The sequence below is a fragment of the Pipistrellus hanaki genome, assembly GCF_964339955.1.
Source record: "Pipistrellus hanaki genome assembly, chromosome: 2".
Classification (NCBI taxonomy): Eukaryota; Metazoa; Chordata; class Mammalia; order Chiroptera; family Vespertilionidae; genus Pipistrellus; species Pipistrellus hanaki.
The window spans coordinates 186,785,469-186,812,649 of NC_140504.1; the positions used below are offsets into that span (position 1 = coordinate 186,785,469).

Genomic DNA, 27,181 nt, shown 5'->3' on the forward strand with positions numbered 1-27,181 from the left:
ATATCCTCAGGGAGGATTTATAAAAAAAAGAAGCGGCAGTGCCTCCTTTAAGTGTTGTGGAAGGACAGAAAAGAATGTATTTAGCCAAAACCGGTTTGGCTCAGCGGTAGAGCGTCGGTCTGCAGACTGAAAGGTCCCGGGTTCGATTCCGGTCAAGGGCATGTACATTGGTTGCGGGCACATCCCTGGTAGGGGGTGTGCAGGAGGCAGCTGGTCGATGTTTCTCTCTCATCGATGTTTCTAGCTCTCTATCTCTCTCCCTTCCTCTCTGTAAAAAATCAATAAAATATATTTTAAAAAATTCTTTATATAAAAAAAAGAATATATTTAATAAAGGAGAGCTATGATTATTTTTAGAATAAAAGTGACTTTTCTTGTTGGAAAAGCAACGCACAATTGAAAATGTATAAAAATAAACATACGCAGAAAGAAGGAATTTTAAAAACTTCTCATCAGCCCTACCAGGTTTGGCTCAGTGGATAGAGCATCGGCCTGCGGACTGAAGGGTCCCAGGTTCGATTCCGGTCAAGGGTCCATCCCCAGTGGGGCTGTGCAGGAGGCAGCCAATCAATGACTCTCTCTCATCACTGATGTTTCTAGCTCTCTCTCCCTCTTCCTTCCTCTCTGAAATCAATAAAAATATATAAAAAAAAATAAAAAGTCCTCATCACCCAGAGGTAACAACCACGAACATATTGGTGTATACCTCTCAAAGCTGTTACTCGTGCCTACAGACAGACTTTTTTTTTTTTTTTTTTAATGGGCTAAGGCAATTTTCCCTTGCCTGGGACCAGGAGCACAGGAGAGTAATTCCCACTGACTCAGTAACCTTCAGAGATAGAAACTGTAGATAACCGCTGAGCTCTGCTTCTGTGTTATAGGCTATTGCAGGATAGGGCCACATTCCAATGTCCAGCAGGATGTGACTAGCAACGACCCTGCCGGCTGACCCCAGTCTTTAGAATGTAGTCTTTAGGATTTAGAATTTAGAACAAAGGAAAATTCCTGTGGTTTTAACCTTTAAAAGGGACTGCCTACCCCTGAAACAGTGCAGTTGTGTGGAGACCACCTGCGTGTGGTGCTCTCGCGTCTGACCTGGCCAGATATTTCAATACATCTTTGCCTGCTTTTTAATTAATCATCAGCCTCCGGTGGTCTTATTTTGAACCCAAGGTTCGACCCCATAACAATATTTTGGTAGTACTCTAACCGGACAACCAAGGGGTCCGGGCTGCCTGTCACTACTTCAGCCAATTCAGAAGAGACAGGGTTGAGTCATATAGGAGCGTTTATTCCCATAATGCCTGCTGGCAGGATGGGAGAGCAGCAGGTCATCCGCAAACATCTGCTCTGCCTCTTCCCATAACCCAACTGCTCATGGACAAAGATGAGGTGGGAAAGCAGGAACTGCAGGCCCAAGATAATCACTACAGGTTACCAGTCATGTAGGCTGGGGGAGGAGTCATAGAGCGTGGGTGCCTCTGTCTGGGCACTCAGGACTAGATTACAGGCTTTAGGGTTGGGGGTGGGTGGTGAAGAGCAGATCCCTCGGGACTCAATTGTTTCAGCCAAAGAGGTTGTAAATCTCTCCACAATGACAGGCAGTTCCCGGAACACCTGGCAAGTTAGAACATGCTTTCTTTAATCAGAACAAAACAATCATGGTTCACAGAGCACGAAGAATATTTATTTCTGATTGCGAATAGCTAGTTCCCAATATTACGTTTCTGCCCTGAACAGTACTTGCTACTGAGGGAATGTATCGCAAGCCAGGCTTGGGGGAAGAAGCCCGTGGGAATGCGGAGAGCCACGGGACCAACCCCCTGGATTCCGGTAAGGCGGGGAGATCAAAGCAATAATGCATTAATTGCATTAGTTGCATGATTGCTCTCCGTTAAAGCGCTTGGCTCAGTGTGGGCCCAGAACACACGCTCAGGTCCCGCGGCGGTGTCCCCAGCGAGGCTGGCTGTCCCACGGGCCCTGGACGCTCCGCGGTCCCGTTAAAAACCTCGTCCTGGGATTCCTAACGCTGATTATTAATTAAAAAAAAAAACACTTTCCTCCTCGCACACACCGATTCACGGTCCCCGCACCCGCACCCGGGCTCCGGCAAAAACAGCCAAGTGCACGCGCCAGGGAGCCCGGAGCCCAGAGCCCGAGCCTCCGTCCCGCCGCGGGGCGCCCCCGGGGGAAGCCCCCGCAGAGCCCCGGCCCCCGGGGCCGGTCCCCGGGCCCGGCCTCCCATTGGCTGCCGGCCTGTCACCTGCGGCCGGTGAGCGGAGGCGGGGTGGTGAGCGGGGGCGGGGGCGGTCCCCGGGCCCGGCCTCCCATTGGCTGCCGGCCTGTCACCTGCGGCCGGTGAGCGGAGGCGGGGTGGTGAGCGGAGGCGGGGCGGTGAGCGGAGGCGGGGCGGTGAGGGGGGGCGGTCCCCGGGCCCGGCCTCCCATTGGCTGCCGGCCTGTCACCTGCGGCCGGTGAGCGGAGGCGGGGCGGTGAGGGGGGGCGGGGCGGTGAGCGGGGGCGGGGCGGTGAGCGGGGGCGGGGCGGTGAGCGGGGGCAGACCGGCCCTCCGGGCGCCGGAGAAGGGCCGACATGACCCGGCCCGGGCGCTGGGCCCTCCTGCTCCTGTGCCTGCTGCGGCCCGCCGGAGGTAGGGGTGCCCGAGGTGAGGGTGCGGGGGGAGGGGGGTACGGTCCGCTGGAGGTAGGGGTGCGGGGGCGCGGTCCGCCGGAGGTAGGGGTGCGGGGGGTGGTGTACGGTCCGCTGGAGGAAGTGGTGCGGGGGGCGCGGTCCGCTGGAGGAAGGGGTGCGGGGGGGGTACGGTCCGCTGGAGGTAGGGGTGCGGGGGTACGGTCCGCTGGAGGAAGGGGTGCGGGGGGCGCGGTCCCCTGGAGGTGAGGGTGCGGGTGGTGAGGCGCGGGAGGGTGCGGGGGCGCGGGAGAGTACGGCCCGCCGGAGGTAGGGGTGCGGGGGGACGCGGTCTGCTGGAGGTGAAGGTACGGGGGGTGCGGGGGAGTGGGGGGCCGCGGGACACCCGGGCGAGCGCGTCCACCCTCGGACCCGAGCTCCGAGCAGGGAGGGGCGTGGCCGGAGCCTCGGGGCCGCAGTGCCCGGGGCGCTGGCCGCCTGGCCCACCCACCGGAGCCTGGACGTTCCTTTCCTCAGGAACCCCCCGTTTCCGAATGCCAGCGCGGCTCCCGGGGAGCGGGGGAGAGACCGATGTAAACCGCTGCATTCATTCCTATCGTGCATTTTAGGGGTCCCCCCCGACCCCCACCCCGGGGTCCTGCCCGCCACGTTCACCCCGCGCTGAGCCTCCCGGGGGTATCAGACCGGGGCCTGCCTGCCCCGCAGCCCCCACCTCCTGCGGGGTGTCAGGTGCGCCCCTCGGCCTGAGGGAGAGGAGCCCTGGTCAGCGGTGCTCCGGGGTGACTGTCCTAAGCCCCCTTCTTTTCTTTTTCTTTTCATATATATTTTATTGATTTTTTTACAAAAATCAGGACTGTTTTAAAATGCTGCGGGACGCGGGACAAATTGTTAAAAATTGGGATGTCTGGTCACCTTAATTTAGAGACTTTAAAAATATATATATTTTATTGATTTTTTTACAGAGAGGAAGGGAGAGCTAGAAACATCAATGAGAGAGAAACATCGACCAGCTGCCTCTTGCACACCCCCTACTGGAGATGAGCCCTCAACCAAAGTACATGCCCTTGGCAGGAATCAAACCTGGGACCTTTCAGTCCTCAGACCGATGCTCTATCCACTGAGCCAAAGCGGTTTCAGCAGAGACAACTTTCATGGAGCAACTTGTTTGTGCTGGGCACCACGTCATCCTATTTAAGCTTTCCAGCCAGCCCAGGCGTCCTATGATAGAGATTACTTTCTCCCTTTTCTGTGGTAGAAAACGGAGGCTCAGAGAGCAATGAATTGCCCAGGAAGGAGGCAGAGGTGGGACACAGACCAGCGAAGGCAGGCTGAAGCCATCCTGGTAGGCCCTGCCTGTGGCTTGGGCGGTTGGCACAGGGCTGTTCAGCTACTGAGGTCCGCTCAGGGGTGCCCCAGCCCCTGGCAGGGAGTGTCTTTGCAGCTGATGAGGGACAGCGTAGGGGAGGGGAGGAGGGGTCCTCTGGCTCCCAGTGTCACTGTCAAGCTCAGTTCCTTTCTTGTCCAGACCTAACTGAGCTTTCCCCGCGAGACCTTTATTCATTTTATTTTTTTTTAAATATATTTTTATTGATTTCGGAGGGGAAGGGAGAGGGAGAGAGAAACATCAATGATGAGAATCATTGATTGGCTGCCTCCTGCACGCCCCCTACTGGGGATGTTGCCTGAACTCCAGGCATGTACCCTGACTAGGAATCAAACAGTGACCTCCTGGTTCATAGGTCGATGCTCCAACCACTGAGCCACACCGGCTGGGCTCCCGAGGGATTTTTTAATTTATGCAACACAAACTGTGGTGTGATGTATTAGGGCAGTGGCCGGCAAACTCATTAGTCCGCAGAGCCAAATATGGACAACAATTGAAATTTCTTTTGAGAGCCAAATTTTTTAAACTTAAACTTCTTCTGACGGCACTTCTCCAAAATAGACTCGCCCAGGCCGTGGCATTTTGTGGAAGAGCCACACTCAAGGGGCCAAAGAGCCGCATGTTTGCCGACCACGGAGTTAGGGTGAAGTTCAGCTGGATCCAGGTTCGCATCCTGGCTCCCACACGAACTAGCTGCGTAGCCTCGAGCAAATGATTCGCCGTCAGTCTCCCGGCCTACTGCCCCCCCCTCTCCATGGACACTACCCCACGGGCGGTCCGTCCTCAGGACTGATTGAGGTTTGTGTGTAAAATGCCAAACCCGCCTCTGGCGGCTGTTGGAAGCTCTGGAAAGGGCAGCTGCTCTGGTGGGCAGCATTCTGCCCTGTGGCCTCCAGCCAGCCGTCTGCTGGAAAACCCGGAAGCTGGGAGCAGTGGCCGCACCAGCATCCCAGCGAGCCGTCTTCAACGCAAGGACACGGGCACGCCTATCGGGGCCCGGAAGGCCGGGGTAGGGAGCCCAGCGGAGAGCCGTCAGTAGGACTGGCCTGTCTCTCCCCAAAGCCCTTCTGTAACTCTTCTGTCATCTGGGTGGGTTTCTGTCGGGGCCCAGGGGGCACTGCAGGGCACTGGTTCTCCCTGGGTCCACGGGCGCCTGCGGGGCAGGGATGGAGTTGTTTTCTCTGAAACCTCGGCACCCAGTGGCCCATAGACATTGCTGACCAATAACGGCCCATTGGCGTTGGGAGAATAAATCTGAACAGGCCCCGTGCGGAGGCCGTGTGGTCAGGAGCCCAGACTTCGGGGTTGGCTAGGCCTCCATTTGAGTTCTGGTTCCACAGCTCACTAGCTGAGAGGGCCTCCGTGTCCTCGCCCTCAATGTGATGATCACGATTAGTACAGATGCCCGGGGCAGTGGTCGGCAAACTCATGAGTCCGCAGAGCCAAATACCAACAGGATGACGACTGGCGTCTTTTAAGAGCCAAGTTTTTTTTTTTAAACTTAAACTATATAGATAGGTACATTGTTATTAACTGAATTAGGATACTCCTGAGCTGGCCTTTGCTAAAAATTACTCAAGGGGCCCAAGAGCCGCATGTGGCTTGTGAGCCACTGTTTGCGGACCGCTGACCTAGGGGGGTGGGGAGGTTTGAGAGAGGAAATGCAGGCAATGTAGTTAGGACACAATACACATTCGCCCGCTAGCATCACCACTTCTTAGAGAAGTCAGGGAAGGCTCCCTGGAGGAAGTGGCATTCGAATGGAGTCTTTAAAAGATTAGATGATGGCCCTGGCCAGTGTTCTCAGTGGTTAGAGCATTGGCCCACTCACCAAAGGGTTGCAGGTTTGATTTAAGAGCCCATACCTGGGTTTTAGGTTCCACCCCCAGCCCCAGGTGGGGCACGTGTAGGAGGCTACCAATCGATGTGTCTCTCTCACATCAATGTTTCCCTCTCTCTGTCTGTCTGTCTCTCTCTCTTCCTCCCTCCCATCCTTCCACTCTCTCTAAAAAAATCAATAGAAAAAGAAATATCCTCAGGTGAGAATTAACAGAAATAAATACATGAAAGATTAGATGCTGAATGCCTGGCAGTCAAAGACACCTGGGTTCAGAGTCACCTCAGAGAGCTCCGTGGTTCTTGAGAAGGTCACGAGGGCGGACTGGCGCAGCCCGAGAGCCTGTGGGGAAGAGGCCAGCCGGAGGGCCGGGCCGGGCCGGGCCGGGCAGGGCCTCACGCTCTGTGATAAGGATGGTGGACTTTATTCACAGGCGAGGGCAGGGCATGGCCTGGGCAGTTGTGTAATCAGATGCACGTGGCAGAGAGGGTTCTCGGCGGGACCAGGGGAAGTGAGGGTGGGGGGGGGGGGGGACAGTGCTGGCTGCTCCTGGCTGTTCCCAGCGCGTGCCTGGCGTTCCTGAGGAGCAGCCGAAAGGCCAGTGTGGCCGGAGGAGAGGACGCACGGGGCAGAGGGGTGGGGCAGAGCGGGGCAGGATCTGACTTCCACTTGAACGTCTGCTGTTGTGTGGAGACAAGGTTGGGAGCAGGGAGCCCCGCTGGAAGGTCTTCAGAATCATCCAAGTTACCCCAGGATTGGTTCGGATATTTTATTTCTTGATCTTTTTTTTTTTTTTTTTTTTTTTTTTTTTTTCAGAGAGGAAGGGAGAGGGATACAGAGCTAGAAACATCGATGAGAGAGAAACATCCATCAGCTGCCTCCTACATGCCCCCACCTGGGGATGTGCCCACAACCAAGGTACATGCCCTTGACCAGAATCGAACCCGGGACCCTTCAGTCCACAGGCCGACGCTCTATCCACTGAGCCACACCGGCCGGGGCCTGGTTCAGATATTTATTGCGCATCTACTATGTGCAGGGTCCATTGCAGGCGGGCTCTGGGATGTGGCTGGGAACCGGGCAGAGCACCTGCTCATGGAGACCCTGTGGCTGTCCCCTCCTGTCGCCGGGAGACCCAGATGGCCCTGCTCTGTGGTCTCCTGGGACCCTCAGGGGGCAGAGTGGGCAGGAGCTCAGGGGCAGGTGGGCTGCTAGGCATGTGGAGGGTACGAGGCTGCAGTCCAGCCACTCTGGTGTGGCCGTCACAGGGACCCTGACCCCCAGCCTCCACCACGGCCCCCCTGCCTCAGCCACCAGAGGCTCCTGGTTCCTGGCCCGCCACGCCGCTCTGCAGCTCCGAAAGGCCCAGGTCAGGATGAGCCCCGAGCTCCGGGCCTCACGCCTCTTCCTCCCCCGCAGGGAGGCCCCCCCTGGCCCCTCCCCAGAACGTGACGCTGCTCTCCCGGGACTTCGGCGTGTACCTGACGTGGCTCCCCGGGCCCGGCAACCCCCAGGACGTGACCTATCGAGTGGCCTATCAGAGGTGAGGGGAGCCTCCGGCCGGTGGGGGGAGGCTGAGGGGGTGGCAGGGGCGGGAGGGCCTTCCTGGGGAAGCTGCTCTCCATGGGGCAGCCTTGGCAGGCTCTCTGGGTCCCCGGGAGATGGCATGTGGCCGGTACCCGGAGAGGGCGCTGGGTAACGGTCTGGAGGTGGGGATGGTGCTGAGCGGGGAGCAGTGCCCGGGGGATGGGCCTGCCGGGGGTGAGGGTGGATCTTTGAGAAGAGTCGGAGCAGGGCTTGGGTGGAGCGACTGGATTCCTGGGGGCCTGGATTCAGGGCTTGGAGGTGTTCGGGCGATGAGGGGGGCATGGGGTCTCCTGCAGAGCCCGTGCGGGGCATCAGTCACTAGACGGTCACCCTGTTCCCCACGGAGCCTGCACACAGCCTCCCCGCCAGCGTCCTTCCCAGCATGGCAGGCCAGGCAGCCCCTGCCCACCCAGAGGCAACGGAAGATGCCCACGGCTTCCCCGTCTCGGCACACGGACGGGAGTCACGGGAGGGTCTGTAGCGGGAGGGGAAGTGGATCGAAGCTCACCCTCCGGAGCCTTGATCTCCCATTGGGGAGGAGGAGGGCGCAGGGAGGGGAGCACTGCCCTGGGCTCAGGGCCCCGTCCGGGGAGCTGCCGTGATAGGTCACGTCCAGGAAGCTGGCGACGGAGCCAGAAGGAAATCCCAAGTCTGTCTGGCCCCAGAGTTCGTGCTCTTCCTATCCCATCTCCGTCCCTCTGCCCTTAGCACCCAGGTGTGAGTGACGGGGGCCTGGCTCGGAGGACAGGCTGCAGGAGAGCTTTCGGAAGAAGGAGCCGTGCAGAGCCGTGTCAGGAGGCAGAGAGCACCTAACACTGTTGTGTGCGTGCGGTTAGGTCAGCACTGAGCCGATGCATTAACCGTGTCTAATCTCCCACGGTCTTTGGAGGAAGGAGGCAGGGGCTCCGCTCTGCACCATGAATGCCTTTTGCTCAGGGTCACACGGCTGGAAAGAGTGGGGCAGGGCCCTAACCAGTTTGACTCAGTGGAGAGAGCATCGGTCTGCAGACTGAAAGGTCCCAGGTTCGATTCTTGTCAAGGGCATGGACCTTAGTTGCGGGCACATACCTGGTAGGGGATGTGCAGGAGGCAGCTGGTCGATGTTTCTCTCTCATCGATGTTTCTAGTTCTCTATCCTTCTCTCTTCCTCTCTGTAAAAAAAATCAATAAAATATATTTAAATAAAATATATATATTTTTAAAATCTTTAAAAAAATAAGAGTGGGGCTGTGGTAAGTGGATTAAAGAGCTCGAAGGTCACCCTCTGGACCTTTGCGATATTTGCCTTCTCTTTTGCACTGTCTAAACACCTGTGAGATCTGCAGAACGGTCCTATTCTAATTGCATCATTTTTATTCTATAGTGGGAATTATTTTAGAAAGAGGTGCTTTCTTTATAGTATTGGATCTTCAGAGGTACTTTTCAAACAGGCAAGACAGGAGCCCTGCTTGGGCTTTTTTCCCCCTCCTTTTATTTACCAGTTTTCAAGATAATGATTTGGTTCTCTGTCGCCTCCCAAATAGTCATGGACTCCTTTTTCCTTTTATTATTCTTATGAACTCAAGTTGTTTGAACATGCCTGATGGTTTCCATCTGTGGGAACTCATTCTACTCAGTGGAGCCTGGCCAGCACAAGGCTCCTCACCTTGGCTCCTGAGTGCTTTGAACTTGACCCCAGTCGCCTCTGGTATCTTTTGTTGTTACGACAAGATGTTTCAGGCTCATTTGCACGATTTCTAACCTAAAACCTGAAATCAGCCACAACCAAGCTTTCTTTAGCCACCCTCTTGGTATGCTCTCCAGAGTCTGCTTTCTCGCTTCCTGCGATATGCATAAGCTGAGAATTTTTCAAATCTTCCATTTTCTATTTATTGCTCTTCTCCCTCCTCATTTTACCACAAGCAGAAAGGAGAAACCAGGTTACATCTTCAACACTTTCCATTGAAACCTCCTCAGCTGAACACCAAGTTCATCACTTCTTTTAAAAATATATGTTTTATTGATTTTTTTTCACAGAGAGGAACTAACTCTCTATTTTTCATAGAGAGTTAGAAACATCGATGAGAGAGAAACATCAATCAGCTACCTCCTGCATACCTCCCAATGAGGATGTGCCCACAACCAAGGTAAATGCCCTTGACTGGAATCGAACTTGGGACCTTTCTTTCAGTCTTCAGGCTGACGCTCTATCCACTGAGCCAAACCGGTTAGGGCCCAAGTTCATCATTTCTAACTTCTACTTTCCAAAAAACACTAGAACGAGATTCAACCATGCTCTTTGCCTCTTTTTTTTTTTTTTTCCCCTACATGAGGATTTCTCTGGGATTTTGATCCAACCTAGTTATTTATAAAAAGACATGTAAGGGACAGTGATGAAATCTAAACCCAGGCTGAACACTGACATTATGGAATTTTTAGTAATTTTCATAGGTGGATGCTAGTCGTTCTGCAGCTCCTTGCCTCTCTATACCAAGGCTCACCTTTCCTTCAGTTTCCAATAAGACATTCCTCCTTCCCACCTGAGATCTCCCCAGAACCACCTGGAACACCCATATTCCTACCCACAGTCTTTTCAAGGCAGTCTTGACTTTTTCCAACATGCACCTCAAAACTCTGCCAGCCTCTACCCAGTTCTAAAACCACTTCCACCTTTTCCAATATTTGCTGCATCAGCACCCCACCATGGTGCCGAAACCTGAGTGTGTTTAGCTTAGCTTGCTAGGGCTGCCACAGCAAACTATCATAAACTGGGGTGGGGGCAAGGCTTAAACAACGGAAATTCGTGTCTCCCAGATCTGGAGGCTGGCAGTCCAAGATCAAGGTGTCGGTGTGTTTGCTTTCTCCTGAGGCCTCTCTCCTGGGCTTGCAGGTGGCCACCTCCTCACCTGGCCTTTCCTCTGTCCCTGCTGTCCCTCCCTCTTCTTTTAAGAACACCAGTCTTCAACCTATGACCATGTTTAACATTAATAACATCTTTAAAGGGCCTGTCCCCAAATACCGCAGCCTCACCTTATTCGTGGTTTGGCTTTCGGATGGTTTCAGTTACCCGGAGTCAACCACAGTTCAGAAATACTAAATGGAAAATTCCAAAAATAAACACTTCCTCAGTGTTACACGGCACGCCGTTCTGAGGAGCGTTGTGAAATCTGGCACCACCACCCCCGCCCCATTGCAGGACATGAACAACCTGACCCAGCCTATCCACGCTGTGTACGCCGCCCGCCTGCTAGTCACTCAGCGGCCGTCTCCATGATCAGTTTGGTTATCAGAGCCAGAGAGACCACATTCACATAACTTTTATTATCATGTAGTGTCATGGTAATATCATTTAGTATTAGTTATTATTACTCTCTTACTGTTTCTAATTTGTAAATTAAACTTTATCAAAGACATGATATTCTCGGCAGTTTCAGGCATCTCCTGGGCGTCTTGGAACACACCCCCCTCAGATAAGGGGAGACTACTGTGCAGGAACATTGGGGGTTAGGGCTTCAACGCTGTGGCTTACCCAGTTTGTTCCGTTTGTCCTCTGTGTGTTCATTAGACAAACTTCGATAATTATTGGTTCATTTTTTATATTTTTCATTATTTATCTTTGTTTAATTGTTAATTGCTTAGTTGTATTAAGATTTTTTTTTCTCTTCTCAGACATGGCTGGAAACTTTTGGGGGAACTTGAGGGTCTGCTGAATCAAATGAGGAAGGCTTAGATCTGGATGTGTTGAGTTAGTATAGCGCTGGGGTGTTGATCTGTGAGTGCCTTGTGTGGGGCCTGGATGAGGTTGGTTGATCTATTTGGAAATGTCTTTTGTGTGAAGTGTATCCCTGGGCATGTGAAGGTATTATTGATTTGAGAAAATGCTAAGTAACTGATTTACTATCTGAAAAATTTAAAGTTCTGAAAGTTTAAGGTCTCTTGCCAAAAAGAGGTTTTAAAGCTAACACCTTAATTTTAATGGAGAAAGGGAATGACAAGCCCTTCCCACCCAGAACAGGTAATCCAATTCCAACCAGCAGCTATGGATGGAATTGGATTACAACAACAACAAAAGGAGATTGAAAAACCTGATGAACAATAATAGCAGTTCATTGTAGTAGAGTCGGTGATATGGGAGGGGAGTGGACTGACTGTTCTCAGGGAAAGGGAGGGAGGAAGAGACAGAACATAAACTGTGCACCTATGGATGAGGACAATGGGGGGTGGGGAGGGGGCAGAGGGTGGGGTGGGAACCTGGTGGAAGGGGGAAGAAATGAGGAACCTTTGTAATAATATGAACAATAAAGATTGATTTAAAAAAAAAAAGATTTTTTTTTCCTCACTGTAATTATGGGTTTTCTGTTTCTTCCTGTAGTTTGTCTATTTTTTGCTCCAAAATATATCCTGAATTCAACCCCTTCTCTCGGATCATGGCGGCAGCCTCCTTGCTGGTTTCCCAGTAATTTTCTAAAAATATAAATTAGCCATATCTGGTTTGGCTCAGTGGATAGAGTATTGGCCTGCTGACTGAAGGGTCCCAGGTTTGATTCCGGTCAAGGGCATATACCTTGGTTGCGGGCACATCCCCAGTAGGGGGTGTGCAGGAGGCAGCTGATCTATTATTCTCTCTCATTGATGTTTCTAACTCTCTATCCCTCTCCCTTCCTCTCTGTAAAAAATCAATAAAAATATATTTTTTAAAAAATGGAAACTTAAATTCGATCAGTCCCCTGTTCAGAACCTCCCCGTGGCTCCCGATCACACTTGGAATGAAAGCCAGACTCCTTACCAGGACGGTGTGGCCACCTGCTCTGCCCAGGCCCCTCCCCACCCTCATCCCCCGTCTGTGCACAGCCTCCTCCTCCCTGGCCTCCTGGCTCTCGTCCGGATCCTCCCCATCGCAGGGCTTTTCCTTTTGCTGGTCCTGCCCCCGGGCCTTCCCCTGACACCCTTCCTGGCGCTGTGGCCTCCGAGGTCCTGAGCCGCCTTTCGAGAGCGGCCACTGCCACGTGGCCCTGTGGCCACTGCCCTGACCAGGACTTAATCTGGTTAATGTGCCCGGCATCCCTCCTCTCCTCCCGCCCGCGCGCAGGTTTCCGAGGGCCTCGTCCGTCACGCATGGCCGTTCCCCCAGGTCTCTGAGCTCAGCGTTCTCAGGAGGTCGGAGTCGTGGGCCTGCATGTCCCCCTCTGACACCCACACAGCCCCCAGCGGGGTGCCTGGCACACAGCAGGGGGTTGGTCCATAAGTGCCCGAACGAATAAATGTGCAAAATTGTTGCAGTAGCAGCCACCATGACACAGGGGAGGAGCCCGGGGCTCAGGGCTGTTCCCTGCAGAGGGTCCCAGGGCTGGTGGGGGCCGGAGCCACAGTTCCCACCCGCGCTCGCATGTCTCTCCAGAGCCTGAGCTGGAGAGACGGACGGACGGACGGACGGAGGACAGAGGGGTGGATCCCTTGTCCTGTAGGTCCCCGTGTCCCAGGAAGCCGCGTCCACGGCCCAATGCGCCTCTGTTTCCTCCCTCAGCTTCCTGGCAACCCCCAGACGGTGGCGGAAGGTGAGATGGTGCGCCCCAACCACAGAGCTGACCTGCTCCCTGATGTGCCTGGAGAAGCAGGACCTGTTCAACAAGTTCAAGGGCCGCGTGCAGGCGGTTGCCCCCGGCACCAGGTCCCCCTGGGTGGAGTCCCAGTACCTGGAGTACCTTTTTGAAGGTGGGTGTGTGCGTCGGGGTCTGGGCGGGAGGCCCTCTGTCCAAGCACCTGGCTCAGTGGCCCGGCCGTGCGACCGTCTGTCCCCCACGTCCCCGGGACAGCGCCCTGGCCCCGGCCCGGCTCCAAGCGGCCTGACTTCGTGGCAGGGAGTTCGGGCCACAATTCAGCCTGTACCTCTTTTTTTTTTGTAATATATTTTATTGATTTTATTGATTTTTTATAGAGAGGAAGGGAGAGAGAGAGAGAGCTAGAAACGTCGATGAGAGAGAAACATCGACCAGCTGCCTCTTGCACACCGGGGATGTGCCCGCAACCAACGTACATGCCCCTGACCGGAATCAAACCTGGGACCTTTCAGTCCGCAGACCGATGCTCTACCACTGAGCCAAACCGGTTTCGGCCAGCCGGCACCTCTTACTATGATATTTCTGATCTTCTATCGAGCACTGCCTTGGTCATGAACCGTACAGGCATTGATTATACTTGAAGGAAGCAAGTGTGGATGGGGAGAGGGAGGACAAGAAGGAAAGGCGGATGGGTGGGTGGATCAGTGGTTAGAGAGCACTGAAGCAAGGCTGGCTGTGTAGGAAGGGCTGGGAAGGGAGGGGAGGCGGGGGAAGAGAAATGAACAAACGAATGAAGGAAGGAAAATAAGGGAGGGAAGATAGGTGGAAAGGAAAGAAGGATGGATGGGTGAGCAGAAACGTAGGCTGATTGGCTGGAAAGGGTGGAGAGGGAGGAGGAAATGTTGTCTGGGAAGGAGGGATGGGAGGCAGGAACAGGGGAAGTCCTGCTAGAAGAACCGTGGACGAAGCACTGAATGGTTGGATGGATAGAAATGGAGGGAACGATTCAGACAGGAGATTGCCTTTTTTTTTTTTAGTTACTTTTTTTTTTTGCCGCCTCCTCCCTGAAGCCCCCCTGATTTTCCTGCAGCACACCCCAACCCTGAATGACCCTTCCTGCCTTTTTCTGCCCTCCACTGTGGCCCTGGCCACTTTCTCTCTTAAGTTTTGGTAGTTTTTATATTTCTTTTCTTTTTTTTAAAAAATATATTTTATTGATTTTTTTACAGATAGGAAGGGAGAGAGATAGTTAGAAATATCGATGAGAGAGAGTCATCGAATAGCTGCCTCCTGCACACCCCCTACTGGGGATGTACCCACAACCAAGGCACATGCCCTTGACCGGAATCGAACCCAGAACCCTTCAGTCTGCAGGCTGACGCTCTATCCACTGAGCCAAACCGGTTTGGGCAGTATTTATATTTCACTTTTTCATAATTTCATATATATATATATATATATATATATATATATATATATATATATATATTTTTTTTTTTAATTAATTTCAGAGAGAAAGGAAGAGGGAGAGAGAGATAGAAACATCCATGATGAGAAAATCATGGATCGGCTGCCTCCTGCAAGTCCCCCCACTGGGGATTGAGCCCACAACCCAGGCATGTGCCCTTGATTGGAATCAAACGTGGGACCTTTCCTTTCACAGCCGATGCTCTATCCACTGAGCCAAACCAGTTTCAGCAGTTTTTATATTTCATTTCCCCCTAATTTCATATATAAGTATGTGTATATATATATATATATATATATATATATATATATATATATATGTGTGTGTGTGTGTGTGTGTGTATGTGTGTGTGTATTTATATATATATATATATATATTTTTTAATTGATTTCAGAGAGAAAGGAAGAGGGAGAGAGAGATAGAAACATCCACGATGAAAGAGAATCATGGATCAGCTGCCTCCTGCAAGTCCCCCCACTGGGGATCGAGCCCACAACCCAGGCATGTGCCCTTGACCGGAATCGAACGCGGGACCTTTCCGTTCACAGGCCGACCCTCTAACCACTGAGCCACACCGGCTAGGCCTCCCCCTAATTTCTTTCAGTTCCTGCAGGTCAGGACCCATGGAGGCCTCATCTCCCTTTTACCCTCAGTTCCTTGCCCAGAGCATCACACATGGTCCCTGTGCCCGGACTCTGACCTGCAGCACTGCGAGACAACAGATGTGGCTGCTTTACGCCACCACGTTGGTGGTGATGTGTGGGAGCAGCCATAGGAAGCCAGTGCATAAGGGCAGGATTCTGGCAGGCCAGTGGCATGTGACGGTACGAGGGACAGCATGAACAAAGGCAGGTTTACTACGAGTGTGGCCTGGTCATTCACCTCCCTAAGCCTCAGCGTGCCCTTCTGTGAAATGGGACTAGTGCAGGGCTTTAAAAAAAAATGCCGAAACCAGTTTGGCTTCGTGGATAGAGCGTCGGCCTGCGGACTGAAGGGTCCCAGGTTCGATTCCGGTCAGGGCATGTACCTTGGTTGTGGGCACATCCCCAGTGTGGGATCTGCAGGAGGCAGCTGATCAAAGTTTTTAACTCTATCCCTCTCCTTTCCTCTCTGTAAAAAATCAATAAAATATATTTTAAAAAATAAATAAAATACAATAAAATTAAAATAAAATAAAATTAAAATAAAATAAAATAAAATACAATACAATACAATAAAACAAAACAAAACAAAATAAAATAATAAAATAAAATAAAGTGGCTGGCAGGCCCCTGCTGCACAGCAGGTGTCTGACAAGCACCAGTGCCCGCTCCCCTCTCCCGGACCGCGCTCTGGGCTGGGCGAGGAGCAGGCTCCCCTGGAGGCGGGCCGTGGGCGCCCCGCGGCCCGGAGCGTCCTGACACGTCCTGTTCTGTTTCCGCAGTGGAGCCGGCCCCGCCCATCCTGGTGGTCACTCAGACAGAGGAGGTCCTGAAGGTCAATGCTACCTACCAGCTGCCCCCCTGCATGCCCCCGTCGGACCTGAAGTACCAGGTGGATTTCTGGAAGGAGGGGACTGGGAACAAGGTGGGAAGCCCCTCTCCTGCCCCCGACTTGTGCCCCCTTCCTCCACGGCCCCACCGAACCCCCTGCTCCTCACCCTCCCGGCCTCGGGCCTGCACGCCTCCTCCGGGAAGCCTCCCTGCAGACCCTTCACCGTGGCACGTCCCCGCCCTTCTCCACCTGCCAGGCCGAGTGCAGGGCGTCCTGTCCCTGCGCCTTCTAGGTGGTTACAGCACAGCAAAAAAGTGGAAAGAATAATTTCAGGCCATTTTCTCCAATATCTCAGCATTTCTTTTTTTCTTTTTTTTTTAAATATGTTTTATTGATTTTTTACAGAGAGGAAGAGAGAGGGATAGAGAGCTAGAAACATCAATGAGAGAGAATCATCGATCAGCTGCCTCCTGCACAACCCCTACCGGGGATGTGCCTGCAACCAAGGTACATGCCTTGACCGGAATCGAACCTGGGACCTTTTGGTCCGCAGGCCGATGCTCTATCCACTGAGCCAAACCGGTTTCGGCCAGCACAGCCATTTTCTAACTAATATATTGTTTAAATTTTGAAACCACTTGTTTGTTTTTGGTTTTTTTGGTTTTTTAATAATAAAATCTGATTGAACTATGGTGAGCTACAGAAGGCCTGCTTGCCAAGCCACTGGATTCATTATAGAAAAAAAAAAAAAAAATCAGAAAATACACATGAGCTCTACAAGGAAAACCAAAAGTATCAGAGATGACTACAAATTACGTCTTTGGTATCTGTCCAGCTTCAGACTTGTTCTCTGTGGGTGCATGTCTGTCTGTCTGTGTTTACAGCAGGGTTGGCGTACTTTTTAAAGGGCCAGCTGTAAATACCTGTGGCTTTGCAGACCCTGTGGTCCAGCAGTCGCCAACCTTTCGCACCTCGCGGAACTCCGGTTGGCGACCGACCGCCACTGTAGTCTGTCACGGCTACGTAGCTCTGCATCTGTGACACGGAAGGAACCAGAGACTGTATGTAAATGCAGGCTTCGGTGCTTTCCAGTATTGCTTTTTAAAAAGCCGGCAGCCAGGTCTGCCCACAGGCTGTATGGTCGACTGACCCCATCCTTACTCCTTTTTCTTTCTCTGAACCCACACTCGCCCTCCTGACCTCCCGCGTCCTCTGGTTCGCAGGACGTACACCATTGGATGTGGTCCATGCCTTCCAGAACCTTATGGAGACTCTAGACCAGTGGTCGGCAAACCGTGGCTCTCAAGCCACACACGGCTCTTTGGCCCCTCGAGTGTTCTAACGCCTCTTCTTCAAAATAGACTCGCCCAAGCCGAAAACCGACTTCTGCGCATGGGCCACGAGGTTTCAATCGCCCTGTACGTGCGCGCCCACTCGTGGTATTTTGTGGAAGAGCCACACTCTAGGGACCAAAGAGCCGTGTGTGGCTCGGGAGCCGCCGTTTGCCAACCACGGCCCTCGACCAGTACTCTCCAATAGAAAGGGAATGCAGCCCCGGCCGGTGTGGCTCGGTGGGTTGGACATCATCCGTGCACCAAAAGGTTGCCGGTTCAATTTCTGTCAGGACACATGTCTGGTTCATGGGCTCTGTTCCTGGTGGAGGGGGTGGAGGAGACAGCCCACAGATGTTCCATTCTCACATTGATGTTTCTCTCCCCCCTCTTTCTCTCTCTCTTCCTCTCCCTCTCCCCTATCTCAAAAATCAATACAAATATCTTTGAAAAGGAAGAAAGAAATGTAATACCAGCCTGATATGTAATTTTAAATGTTCCTTGTTAAATTAAATAAAAAGAAAAGGGAGAAACCAAGATGGCGGCATAGGGTAGACGCCTGAATGAAGAAACAGGTGAATTTAGTTTTCATAATAGACTTCTATTTCATCCAATAGAATGTTACCGCTTCAACATGCAATTAATGTAAAAGTTATTGAGATATTTGACATTCTCCTTCCCTTAGTCTTGGAAAGCCAGTGTGTATTTTATACTCGGAGCCCATCCCAGTTTGGCCTGGCCACACTTCAGGTGCTCAGGAGCCACATACTGCATTGTCTGTGATGCCCCCCAAATAAGTGTGATGCCCTTGGGGCAGGAAGTCTGAGGGATATGCCCCTCAAAGTGAAGACCAGCAGGCCCTGGGCAGGGGGCAGAGGGCAGGGAGTGACCCTGAATGGCAGGGGGGAGGGGGGAAGGGTCAGGGAGTGACCCTGAATGGCAGGGGGGAGGGGGCAGGGGGCAGGGAGTGACCCTGAATGGCAGGGGGGAGGGGGGGAGGGTCAGGGAGTGACCCTGAATGGCAGGGGGGAGGGGGCAGGGGTCAGGGAGTGACCCTGAATGGCAGGGGGGAGGGGGCAGGGGGCAGGGAGTGACCCTGAATGGCAGGGGGGAGGGGGCAGGGGGCAGGGAGTGACCCTGAATGGCAAGGATGCTTTTGAACCCAGACCATCGCTACCTCGAAACTCAGCAGAAAAGAAGCCAGACAGTGCTGGGCAGTGCTTCCTGAACACTTGAACTTGGTTGCAGGAAAAGAAGTTGCAGGACCACAGCTGCCAACCCCACCCCATTCTGGCTGGGCAGAGCTGGTTCCCACAACAGGTCTGCTCACCTCTGCTTCTTTCTCCAAACAGACCCAGTTCCCAGAGACCTCCCATGGCCAGCCAGTCCAGATCCCCCTGCAGGCGGATGCCATAGGGTACCACTGCCTCAGCGCCAGAACCATCTACGACTTCGGTGACCCTAAATGGAGCGAGTTCTCCGAGCCCACCTGCTTCTCCCTGGGGGCCCCAGGTGGGTGCACAGTGGGACCGCGTCAGGAGCTTCATGATGTGGTGGTTAGGGGCATGCGTCTAGAGACAGGCTCACCTCGACGGAAACCCCGGCTCCACCACACTCCCTGTGTGTCTTTGGGCCGCTTCCCTAACTGGTTCCTGCCATCTGGAGCCTGGGTTTATTCTTGGGAGGACTGGGACTGGGATGAGGTGTGAAAAAACAAATAAGCAGGAAGAACTGTGTGTGTAAGGGAAGCCCCCGGGACGGAGGCAGTCGGTAAACCGGAGCCGTTGTTGCTTCTTCCTCATCCTTATTATTTCCCAGGAGTCCACTGGGCACTCCTGGCGCTACCGCCGGTGCTGCTGCTGCTGCTGGTCGTCGCCATGGGCTGCGTGATCTGGAGGAGCTTCCCCGGGAACCCCTGGTTCCAGCGGGCGAAGATGCCCCGGGCACTGGTACGGCAAACCCGGGGGTGCGCCTGGGCAAGGGAGCGGGGTAGACTCAGCGGTCGCTCAGATGGATTGGCAAGGCGGCCCAGACGGCAGAACACCTCCTTTCCTCGCATCTACATTCCCACGATCAGTAATTCATTCCTTTGGCGCCCAGTGCCCATACCTGGGAGGGAGAAGGGCCTCAAGTCCCTGTGAGTTAAATAATTTCGTCTCCGCTCAGGATTTGTCGGGGCCGAGAGCACGACCCCCAGCCTTGGGGCGCAGAGAGAGGCCAGCCCACAAAGGGAGGGCAGGAAAAGGTGCCCTAAGGGGAAGACGTAGAAGGGTCCCTTAGGGTCACTTAGTTCACAGTCTGCCCCGGTGAGCCCGGCCCAGGCCGACCCCAGAGTCCCCTCCCTGTCCCCTCCCTGTCCCTCCCTGTCCCTCCCTGTCCCTCCCTGTCCGCCGGCTCACTCCCTTGGCACGCGGAGGCCGGGGAAGCCTGGCAGGTCAGGTGGGTCAGGCTCATGCGGGAAGCTGGGCCGTAGGTGAGGCTCAGTGGGCACTGGGCTGGGGTGGGGGCTTTGAGGATGAATTCTGAGTGTCCCTGCCATGTGGGAGAGAGTATTTTTTTTGATTCTCGCCTGGGGAGTAAGGATATTTTCCCATTGATTTTTTTAGAGAGAGTGGAAGGGAGGGAGTAGGAAAAGGGGGGGGGGGAGAGAAAGAGAGAGAAACATTGATGTGAGAGAGACACATCAATTGTGTTGCCTCCCACATGTGCCCTGACCAGGGGTGGGGATCGAACCTGCAACCCAGGTCCATGCCCTCACCAGGAATCGAACCTGAGATGCTCTGGTGTGCAAGCCGGTGCTCTAACCATTGAGCAATGCCGGCCAGAGCAGGGAGGAAGCGTTTCTAAAAGTTCTTCCCAGCAGCTAGCACCTGCACCCTGGGGGCTGTCTCTGGCCTCTGGGGTCTACTCTGCCAGTGCACATGGCAGGCTGCAAGTGCCAGGGAGGGGCACTGCTTCCCCCTGCCCCCTCACCTCATGGCACTGCACTGGCTGCCGAGTTTCCGGCAGGTTAGGCTCCGGCTGCCTTAGGTGTCACTTGCCTGATGACACCCATCTCAGTGGCCGCTCCCCGGCCCCGTCTGACCTGCTCCCCCCCTGCTGTCCTCTCCTGGGATCACCTCCGGAGACACGGTGTCCGTGTGCGTCCTTGGCTCAGGGCCTGTTTCCGGGGACCCCAGGGAGAGCCGTCCTGCCTCGGGAAAGCCTGACCTTCTGCTCGTCTCCCCTCCCCCAAACCAGGACTTTTCTGGACACAGATACCCCGCGGCCACCTTCCAGCCCAGTGGCCCCGAGACTCTGGAGGGCTTGACCCTCTGTCCCCAGAAGGAACTGGCCAGAAGGGTCAGGCGGACCCCGAGAGGCAGGGCCGCAGCCACCACTCAGGCCGGGCCAGAGGACGGTGCCGAGGAGGAGGAGGAGGAGGAGGAGGAGGAGGACAACGTCATCGTCCAGCCCTACCTCGTGCCCCCCGGTTTCCTGGAGCAGGAGCACCAGGCCCCGGGGCGCCCGGAGGCAGGCGACCAGGCCGAAGGCTGTCCTGCTTGCGACGCTTCAGACGGCAGCGGGGCCAGCTCCGGCGGCTCCTCCCTCCTGGAGGAGGCCGGGTCCTCGGGCTACATGGCCAAGAAGGCGCCGGGCAGAGGGCCGGGCGGGAGCAGGTGCCCGGAGCCCCTCCCGGCCCCCGAGTCCTCCCAGGACGTGGGGTCCCTGGAGGAGCTCCAGGGGAGCAGCATCTCCTGGGCCAGCTGGGGCTCCCCGACGCCAAGGCGGGAACTGGTCCCCGGGGAGCCTCCCGTCTCTCTCCGGACACTGACCTTCTCCTGGGACAGCAACGCCGCCGAGAAGGAGGAGGAGGAGGAGGAGGAGGAGGAGGAAGAGGAGGAGGAGGAGGAGGATGGAGGGGAATCAGAAACTGAGGACAGAGGTGCTGGAAGCTGGGGGACCGGAGCCAGGAGTAGGACGCTGGGACATTACATGGCCAGGTGAGCTGTCCCCCGGCTTCCTGCCGAATCCGGTGCTGCTGAGCCTCCTGGAGGTGCCACGGAGACTGGGAGCCTGGGAGCGTGGTCCGGGGCAGCCCTGGTTCCCGCAGCGCCCCGGACCCCGGCGGGAGGCTGTCTGCGGGCCGGGTGGAGCAGTAAGAAGCCACCCCTCCCGCGGCCCCGCAGCCCTGGGCTGAGCCACTAGCGCACTAGAGGACAGGATGGGCTGAGGTCAGGTCGCCCCTCTGTCCCCAGACAACACGAAGCAGGTGAGACCGGGTCAGAGCGGGCATCTGTGGTGACACCACCAGGGCCGTCTGGAGTGGGGAGAGGACACTCGGAGGCACCGCTGTGTCAGCCTCCTCCCCGAGGCTGGGCCTCCTGACGCATGAGCCCCCTCGGGCGGACCCCCAGGAGGAAAAACCTAGTTGGCAGAGGGTGCTGGAGGGGAAGGGAGAGGGCGGCCGTCATTCAAATCCCAGTCTCCAGCCGTGGAATCGCACAGGTGTACCCTCAGGTAGACCAGAGTCCGAAGATTCTTCCACTTCCTGGTTGGGTGGCTTCCTCCTCCTGGATTTCCTCGTCTGCGACTCCCCCCTGGGCGTGGGGAGGGGGGCGGGTCCTGAGAGAGAGGGGCGTGCGACATGGTCTGCTCCCTCCACCTGCCCAGGCTCTGAGGGGACCTCTGGGCATCTCCCACCTGTGACCTTGGACTCAGCACCAGGAAGCATTCACCTCTCAGCTTGTCTAACCTCTCATCTACCTCATGTCTCCCACCCTCCCTGTCTCCACCTCCTGGTCCAGGAATGGAGTTCGCAGAAGCCAGAACCCAGCCCAAGGGGACCTCCCTCTTCCCAGTTAAAAAGCAAATGGTCCGTCCTCCAGGGGGGTCTGATTTGTTGGAGGTGGGCTCGTGGGCTGCGACCCCTGTTGCAAACAGCACTTTGGGTGACCGCTGTGGTTATAGGAAGTCCCGTCTTCCTTCTCGTTATGGAGAACCTTCTAGAAACAGGTTGTTCCTGGTGGTGGTGGGTGTTCACCTTGTGAACCTACACCCATCAGTGTAGGGATGAGCATTGCTGTGTGTTCACCCAGAGGGAACAAGACCTTGTGAGGAGAAGCTGAGGTGTTGACTTCCTGTGTTTGTCCCTAAGGTGAGCTCTTTGGTCTGTGGCCAGCAGGTCCCACCCCTGTTATCCTGGCCGTGTCAGCTCAGGGCTGAGGTCACAGCCAGGGCTTCCGAGGGGCCTGAAGCTGGCAGGAGGCCCTCACTGCTGGGACTCACACACACACACACACACGCGTGCACATGTGTGTGCATTTCTGTGGGGTGGAAGTTGTCCGCCTCACTGAGCGCGGGAGGTTGTGGGGGAAGAGAGAGTAAACTGGGTGAGGCCGGACTCAGGGCCAGCTCCCAGGCAAATGCCCAGATGAAGGCTCAGGTCCTTTCTGATTCACGGATCCGATCCCCGGCCCCCCCTAATCTGCTGTGTGTTCCTTCCAGCGTGTACCTTATTAGTGCTCTGTCAGTCTTTACTTCCCACTGGTCTTTTTTCATAGTTACCATATCTTTTCTCAGGCTGTGGAGCATCTTCGCCATCATTATTGTAAACTCTACAGCTGATAAGTTGTATCTCCATTTCGTTTAGCTCTTCTGGAGAATGCTCTTGTTCTTTCATTGGGGAGGGGGGGTTGTTTTTTTGTCTCCCCATTTGGCTGCCCATTGGGTTTGTGTCTGTGTATTGGGTAGATCTGCTATGGCTCCCAGTCTCTAGTGCAGGACAGTGTCAGACGCTGTTTGTGACCGGCGCTGAGTCCCCTGTTTGGCGCTCTCAGCAATCCACAGCCTGTGGCTCCCTCTGCTGGCTGGGTGCCTTTGGGAAGGGCCGAGAAGTGCCCCAGGGTCTGCCTTTCCAGCCCCGGGCCCAAAGGAGATCAGGCAAAGGCTCAAAGCCTCTGACACCCACCTCTGTCTGCAGGCTGATGGTTAGTCTCGGAGTCTCAGGAGGGTGCCTGCATTTCCAGCCTCTCTGCTGGCCGACGGCCTGCTGCTTTTTTTTTTTTTTTTTTTTTTTTAAATATATTTTATTGATTTTTTACAGAGAGGAAGGGAGAGGGATAGAGAGTTAGAAACATTGATGAGAGAGAAACATCAATCTGCTGGGATATGCCCGCAACCAAGGTACATGCCCTTGACCGGAACTGAACCTGGGACCTTTCTGTCCACAGGCCGACGCTCTATTCAAACTGGTTAGGGCAGTGGTCAGCAAACGGCCGCTCACGAGCCACATGTGGCTCTTTGACCCCTTGAGTGTGGCTCTTCCACAAAATACCACATGTGGGCGCGCACATACAGTGTGATTGAAACTTCATGGCCCGTGCTCAGAAGTTGGTTTTTGGTCTATTTTGAAGAAGAGGCATTAGAACACTCAAGGGGCCAAAGAGCCACGTGTGGCTCGCAAGCCGCCGTTTGCCGACCACTGGGTTAGGGCAACCCGCTGCTTTTCACAGCCAGGTGTTCTGTGGGCCCCGTTCTCGGCTCTGTGCTCTGGGTTTAGACCCAGCGTTCTCAGGGGGAACCCCACAGCGAGACATCTCCCTGAACTGCAGCTGCTGTCTGTGGGTGCCGGGCAGCCCTCTCTCCTCTCCGCCCCTCCTGTCAGTCTCTGTGCCGTCTCCACTTTCCATCCTTGCTTCTCAGGGCTTTTCTCCAGCTCGTCTTCAGTTGATTTTTCAGGGTGGTTTTCCTGTAGTTTGGTTACATTTCCAGTTTGGTCCACTCACGCCACCGCCATGTTTAATCTCTGATCAATTCTGACGTTCTTCCAACCCAGCAGAGCCGCTGCATGAAGTGTTTTTTTTTAAAAAAAAAACAAAAACGAAGAGCTATGATCACTCTGGTGTAGGAATCACTTTCTATTATTAAACCTCGGTTTTTAAGCTCCCCCCCACCCAAAGTTTAATTTTAGAGATAAGCTGATCTTTTTAAATCTAAATTTCAGCCCCTTTTAGTGATTAAACCATTAAACACTGTGGGAGGCATTCGGAGAGAGCCTGGTAAACAGTGTAGTAACCTGGCCGGTGGGCTCAGCCCTTTCACACACACAGTCCGGGCCACGCTCAGGGCCGGCAGGCAAAGGGCGCTGCTGCCTCGGGTTCAAGCAGCAGCTTCATTCTTCAGAGCACAGCTGACTTTTTAAAATTATGTATTGATCATGTAATTCATTTTTTAAAAATATATATATTTTATTGATTTCAGAGAGGAAGGGTGAGGGAGGGAGAAAGTAACATCCGTGATAAGAGAGAATCATTGATTGGCTGCCTCCTGCATGCCCCCTACTGGGCCAGAGGGCCAGAGCCTGCAACCTGACATGTGCCCTGACCGGGAGTCAACTGTGAACTCCTGGTTCATAGGTTGACACTCAACCACTGAGCCACACCGGCCGTGGCTCTGGAAGGAGTGAGGGGTGTGCTGGCCCGTCCTGCACAGCTAAAAATCCACACACAACTTTTGAAGCCCCCCAAAACTTCAGTCTTACCTCAGAATCCGGGCGGGATTGGTTCCAGGACACCCCCTACACACGGATACCAAAATGCACACCTGTTCTAACCCTTTATAATGAGCGGTGTGGAACAATGCATGTAGTCGGCCCTCCGCGTCCGTGAATTCCCACCCATGGATCAAAAATACTGTTTTCCGTCCACGTTTGGTTGAATCTGTGGATGCAAAATCCAGGGATACGGAGAGCCGATTGCCTGCAGGGGCGGGCAAAAGTAGGTTTACTGTGGCAATGCAATAAATAACAATACAAGAACAAATCCTGTGTTTTGCGGACCCACGATTGTATTTATTAGGGAAAAAATCCGTGTGTAAATGGACCCGTGCCTTTCAAACTCCTGTTGTTCAGGGGTCGCCTGTAAGCTTATATATTGTTCTTAGATTTTTGTATTTATTTCTAATTTTCTATGTTTATATCATATTTAAATAACGTCTTAAAGCTTGTTGGTATCCTGTTGTAAATAAAGAGTTCTATTTTTTGGAGAAAAAAGGCAGAACTGAATGGAAACACGTGTGGTCTTATTTCTCAAAGGCTCCTCATCTAGCTGTTTGGACTACAAGGGTCTTGGGTTGGGTCCCCTGCCGCTGAGCCAGAGACCAGGATTGTGGGATACAAAGCCCTGCTGTCATTCCAGAAAGCATCCTTAGTGGTGCTGGGGAGCCAGACGGGCAGGGCAGCCAGTCCTGGCGCATAATCCAATAGGTCAGTGCCCTGGGCCTTGGGGCCCAGCCCCCTGAGGGGCGTTGGGAGTTCAGTGTCGCCCCCTGCAGGTCTGTCTGCCAGAGGCAGGAGCTGGGGGATTTATCTGCAGACTCCCTCCCTAGGAGCTGCAGGTACTTGCGGTTGGAATCCATCAAGGTGAGTGCAAGAGGAAGGTGAATGCCATAGGGAGAGGGTGGGACCCCACATCACCTGCTACCTCGAGGCCGGAGCTGTGCCCACACCCTCGTAGCTCACCCTGTTGCAGCTCTGGTCCATGGAAGGATCCAGAGCATTCTCTCGGCTGGCCTTGCAAACCCAAACTCATTCCAGCAGCTGGCCAATGAGATTCTCCAGCCATTCTGTCAGGCCACCTGGTAACTGCCCGGCGCTGTCTTACAGGTTGTCACCTTTTACTGGTGCCAGTGCAGGCGCTAGACCCACGCTGGGCTGGCCCCGGAACAGGCTCCCGCCTCCCACTGCCCCAGTTTGCATTCCGGGGAACGGGAAAACCCAGTGTGCAGAGCAGACAAGAATGAGGCCGCCACACCAGCTGCTGAGATGAGATGATAAGCCCTGGCTCTGGTCCATTCCTGAGGCCCAGTGGCGGCCCCATCCTCATGGGCTCCCCTGCATCCTGGTTTTAAGCCATCTCCCAGGACCTTCTGTTACTTACAACCAAGCACCTCGCCAATTCACACTGCGTGCCTATCACAGCCTGGGTCTTGTTGGGGCGCTGCCCCCTTGAATGGATGCGCATGCAGTAGGCCCTTTCCAGAAAACGGCACAATTCCTCTTCCGGTGGTCCCCGCCTGCCTCCCCCCTGCCCTCTGATGCCCTTTGAGCTTCTCTTGGCCTGTTGGTGGCCGGCTGCTGGACAGAGAGGGGGCAAGGGCTGCCGATTGCACAGGGCAGCTGGGAGAGGGGAGGTTTGGGTAATGGGTGTCACATCCTGAGAACTGCTTTAGGGAAGAGACTGTTTTGCTCCTGGCACCAGCACCTGGCCTGGGTGGAAGCTTGGGAAGGAAGGAGAGAGGGAGGGAGGAGAGGGAGGGAAGAAGGAAGGAAGGAAGGATATGAATTGGAGTCTCTAAGGAGCTGGCCGCGGCTCACTTACACAGTTATATGACTAACTGGAATTATAAGAGGGCCAGAGATCTTGCATGAGATGATCCCATCCCAGAGCTCAAGTTCCTGCTGCATGTGGATGGCTGCTCTTCCTCAGCCCGGCTTCTGGTCCGGCTTCTGGTCCGAGGTGAGGGGATGGGTGCTGCTCAGTGAGGGAAATGGTGAGGGAGGGGGCAGTAGAGGGCCACACGACAGCACCTGATCCCCTGATGTAACTGTTTTCCTTGCCACCTTCTTCCTTGAGCTCACTGCCGTGTGCACAGTATGATAAAGGGAGGGTGAGGGGAGGACAGGCGGGAAGTTACGTCTCTCTCTAAAAGAGTGAGTCAGTTCCATGAGTCAGTTACTCACGAGATACTGGTTGGTGCCAGGACCCATTCCAGCCCAGGGAGCCCCACCCCTTGTCACGTGATGCCACAGGATACAGAGGTGACAGCTCCCTCTTAATTGTCAACCCCCCCCCCCGCCACCCTCCCCACACACACACCTCCCGCCTCTCTAGTGGGTTTGGGGGAGAAGTGGCCTTTAGTGGTTTTATAAGCATG

At 54.4% G+C, this 27,181-nt stretch overlaps 1 protein-coding gene across 4 annotated transcripts; it reads left to right on the forward strand.

Moving 5' to 3' along the window:
* Window positions 1-1,737: 1,737 nt before the first annotated feature.
* On the forward strand, window positions 1,738-25,305 carry IFNLR1 (interferon lambda receptor 1; the record flags this gene model as incomplete). Of its 4 annotated transcripts, none has more annotated exons than XM_084873360.1 (7): window positions 1,738-1,833; window positions 7,290-7,413; window positions 12,961-13,148; window positions 15,886-16,028; window positions 18,619-18,778; window positions 19,085-19,215; window positions 20,507-25,305. In XM_084873360.1, the coding sequence occupies 7 exons, from the start codon at window positions 1,758-1,760 to the stop codon at window positions 21,251-21,253; spliced, it is 1,569 nt and encodes a 522-aa protein (XP_084729486.1). In that variant the 3' UTR covers window positions 21,254-25,305. The 4 variants fall into 4 exon arrangements, with proteins under 4 accessions (XP_084729486.1, XP_084729489.1, XP_084729488.1 ...); XM_084873363.1 differs by having other exon boundaries at window positions 15,886-15,995; XM_084873362.1 differs by lacking the exon at window positions 1,738-1,833 and adding an exon at window positions 2,543-2,650.
* Window positions 25,306-27,181: the final 1,876 nt, after the last annotated feature.